Genomic DNA, 4402 nt, shown 5'->3' on the forward strand with positions numbered 1-4402 from the left:
GAGGGACATCTGCTTTCAGATAGATGAAGCAAAATAGAAATTAGTTTTTAGAGGGGTTTGGTATTTTCCTAATCACTGTAGATCTCACCTGCCTCTGTGCAAGCACTTCAAATACAGTCATCCTCACATTCATTTCACGGAAGAGGAAAAAGCAGAAGATAAATGGGAAGAAGAAAGCCATAAACATTTCCAATAGCCCTGAAATGTATTCTCCAAGAATAATAATAACACATTACTTATGGTCATTCAATCCCTCTAATCACCTAATTATTTCCACTTCCAGGTATCACTGTAGAAGATGTGAAAAGATGCCTTGGCTATAATTTAGGTGCCAATATTATATATGAAGACTTACATGCTGGTGTTAATACTGATGGTGGTAAATGTGAAAAGATTAACGTGAAGACCAACTGTAAGTATATCCTTATTTTAAATTACATATTTTGCTTAAGGAAAGATGTTACCAATTTCTTCCCCTTTTATAATCAACATAGTTATTGCTGTTAGGGAAGAGTAGACCAGTAGAGGTGAGGCTGCCGTACTTCCACACTCCCAGGTCAAGCCAGGCTGAGCATGTGTTCCCAGTAGGCACACATACAAACACACTTATATAACACATACATACATACACAAATTGCTGGCCGCACAAATCAATGTAGACAGAAGCACAGCTCTCAGGCAAACACAAACAGCTCCAATGGCTTCATCCTGTTCTCCTCTCTATCCAGTCACAGTGAAAGCCTGTCAGTGGGAAATATCACAGAACCACAGAATGGTTGATGTTGGAAGGGTCCTCTGGAGGCCATCTTGTCCAACTCCCCTGCTCAAGCGAGGCCATATAGAGCAGATGTTCTCCCCAGGCAGCACAACTCTCAGGTATTTCAGCCCCTCCTCAGTATACCTATATAGCCAGTACAGATCCCTCCAGCAGCTGACCTTAGACATTCAATTGAAGCATCAACTGGATCCTTAGTCTCCCCTGTTGCTGGCACCCAGATATATAACAACCCAAGGCCCACAGTTCCACTCCCATTGCTGGTACGGACCCCCTGATGTGCATCAACACACACCCCACACACACACACTATGGATGCCTCCAGTAACTGCCCTTAGGTGCTCAGTTTACCCAGCAATTGGCCCTTGCTTGGATCCTCTTGTCTCCAGTTGCCTCACACAGACACACACTCACATGCAAGCAGGTCTCGGTCAACCCCAGGACCTTAGGGTTTCTCCAGTATTTGGCATAGAGCCCCTGGTCACTCCACTAGCCAGGTCATCCAGTTGTCTTACTCTAGAGACACGTACATATCTAGGCCAGACTAACAGCCACTTTAATACTTGGCTCCCGAGCCACTTACCCTATTCACCTGCTAGTCTGGCTTGGTATTTGCTAGTGACTGCACACTGACATATGTATTCTCACTTGCTCCAGTTATTGTCCCCATCAGCCATTGTCCAACTCTAGTTGCTGGCACATACATCTCCATACACATGCATGCACACAGAGTAGAGTCCTCTCACCCAGGAAGATAGTTAGAAATGGAATTTAATGGTAACCCAGGACAGACTGCAAAGATCAAGGACAGTACATGGCAGACAAGCTCACTGATCAGCCACCTTTCTATATGCAATCAGTCCCCCTTTTTGCCTTTATCCCTCTGTTTTCCCATGCTTGTTCCTCCCAAAGCCACCTTGATCTCCCCTTACCTTTTCAATGGCACTCCCCTAAATATACTCTAAGTATTTAAGTTTGTGCAGTCCCAAAATATCCTTTTTTGCATCCAGAGAAGCCCTTCCATTGACTCATCTTGCTGTTGACTCATCCTCAGCCCCATCCTGTGGGGCTAATTGCTCTGCCAGGACAGGCCTGGGAGGATTCAAGGCAGGGGCTCCCTTTCTCTGATTAGGCTACTTGTGTTCCCCTGCCTTTGTTCCTCTCTGCTCCTTTGTGTGTCTGGAGATGAGTGTTTTATCACATAACCTAAAAATTGCAAAAGGCAAGGAGATTTACTACTGAGCACAGAAGAGGCAATTATTTTCAGTGCTCTGTTCTTGTGTTTTAGTTATGAAGCAGAAGCTCCTACTATTCCAGTTCCTGCCCTTTTCTGGTTCAGCGGAGGTGATACAGTAACATTACTCATATTATCCTTGGCTTGTTATCAAATGGCTGTGATGTCCATAATGTCTCTCATTTTGCCCTACCCCTTCTTTTCCTTTCAGATATAGGGTTTTCTAATTTAATTGCAGAATAGAAGATTTCCTCCCACATAAGAGGTATGAGCAAGGAAAGATTGAATTCCACCACAACCAGTGAGTGAAGGGTTCTTCTCTCTATGGTCATTTTATAGAGATGGACTGGTTGCGCTAAAAGGACAACTGTTTTTCAAGATGCATGGGTGTTACACCTTCTTCTTCATCCTCTCTTCTTTCTTTCTTTCTGCAGCAGAACTTAAGGATGATGCTATCATTGATGATATAATTTCCTTAGTTGATGGAGGGAAGATTGACTTTTCAGTTAAAATAAAAGAAAAGTTACTGCGACAATACAAAATCGTTGATGTAGAGGATTACATACAGTGGGCTAACTCTTTGATTGATGCTCCAGTAGTGATACAGCAACGGGTAAGTACAACTTCTTCAAAGCTGTGGCTTTTACGGTTTGAAAGCTTTTGTTCTAAGGTGGAGGCGAGACTCCAAGTTTATCATGAACTTTCAGGTATTTTCTTCATTTTGAGTTTCTTCAGATGCTTACTAGTGATGGGTATATCAAAAGGATTCAGAACTTTGGAAAAATCTGTTATGCATGGGCTTTTTTCTTCTACAGCTTTCTCCAATACATACACTTGTTCCGGTTAAAATGAGAAATGCATATTTAAAGAAACAAAATTTGGAAAGAGCAATTGAAGACTACATTACTGAATACAGTACATGCAAATGTGAACCCTGCAAAAATGGAGGCACACTTATGCTGGTAGATGGAGCCTGTACATGCATGTGCTCAAGCTACTTTAAGGGAATTGCTTGTCAGATTCCCAAATCTACATTAACTCAAGGTTAGTAAATACTCCAGACAGACTAAAATAAGCATATTTGTTATTGTGAACAATATCCTGACAAAATGAGCCTTCATAAGGACAGAATGATGTCATAGTACTCCCTTATACTTACTGCTGTCAAATCTCATGGCTATATGGTGTGGAAGTTGACATAAGTTACTGGGTTCTTTCCGTAAAGAGGACACTATAAATTAGAGTTCATTGTCCCACATACATTGTGTGTCTTAGAATGATACCCCAAGTCCATTTAAGTAAACAGGGACATTATTGAAGAATGGTGCAGTAATGGTAAACTTATTGCAGGCAAAAGCAATCTCACCACATCATAAGCTATTTTGTCTTCAGTTTCCTGCAAAAGCACTGTTTGCTAACACATGATCACATTTCATAATTACTGTGCTAGCTTAATATTAGATTGGTCCACAAAGGGGAAGAGGGAGATAAATGCCGTTCCACAACTGACAATGTAAAAAATTTGTTGTGCAGTAAATTCATTCCCTGTGGCCAAGTTTTTAAAGCACAGGTGCCCAAAATGGGCCTTAGAACTTGATATTCAGGCAGCTTCCTAGGGTGACAAAAATGTTGAAACCTCTGGGCTCTTAAGCAGCGCCACTGACAAGGGCGTTTTCAAAAGCCAAATCTCTGCGATGGGATGTATGCTGGAGGGTGCAATGATCTGCAGAGCCACCATAACTGAGAACGTAAGAATTGAATCATGGTCTACCTTGTCCACCCTCAAAAGTGCCAAGTAAAAGCTCTAATTAATCCTTCTGTCACTGCACAGAAGACAGAGAGATACTGGACTAATCTTAGTATGGTGTCTTAACACCAGTAGTCACTGATGGAGGCTGGAGCTGTTGGAGTACCTGGTCCGCCTGCATCGATGGAGAAAGTACTCGAACTCGCCAGTGTAATAATCCTACACCAGAACCTGGTGGCAGACCATGCCAGGGAGAACGCGTTGAAAAACGGCCCTGTGGAGAAGCAAAATAGTTATGCTGCTTAAAAACAGGTAAGCAGCCGCTCTAAGTACTAATGTGTTATTGCTGTTTAGAATAAACAGCCAGCCAATATTTGGGGCATTTCAGTGATACAGTTGAAGAAATGATAGGTAAGTCCACTTACATGTTTCATTTAAATCTGTGATTTGATATCGCTTTTAAAAACAGCCACCTTGTAGCTTGAATTTGTGAATGTTTATATTTGTATTTGAATGTCTTGACAAGTAATGTTATATCACAGAACTCCAAGAGTAAAATGGAGTTCTGAATAAGAACAGACTAAAAATCCAGCTCTTAAAATCCAGATTTCATCTCCAGTCAGACTCTTCATCAAAAAACTTATGT

General features: G+C 41.7%; 1 protein-coding gene across 1 annotated transcript in view; it reads left to right on the plus strand.

The window, feature by feature from the left end:
• Nucleotides 1-4049, plus strand: part of C9 (complement component 9) — a 19124-nt gene extending 15075 nt beyond the window's left edge. Inside the window, exons 8-11 of the mRNA XM_009329452.1 lie at nt 284-412; nt 2444-2622; nt 2825-3053; nt 3889-4049. Of these exons, the coding sequence (XP_009327727.1) occupies nt 284-412; nt 2444-2622; nt 2825-3053; nt 3889-4049 (698 nt within the window). The remainder of the gene's footprint in view (nt 1-283; nt 413-2443; nt 2623-2824; nt 3054-3888) is intronic.
• The last annotated feature ends 353 nt before the right edge of the window (nt 4050-4402 follow it).

Source organism: Pygoscelis adeliae, unplaced genomic scaffold (assembly GCF_000699105.1).
Source record: "Pygoscelis adeliae isolate BGI_AS28 unplaced genomic scaffold, ASM69910v1 Scaffold47, whole genome shotgun sequence".
Lineage (NCBI taxonomy): Eukaryota > Metazoa > Chordata > Aves > Sphenisciformes > Spheniscidae > Pygoscelis > Pygoscelis adeliae.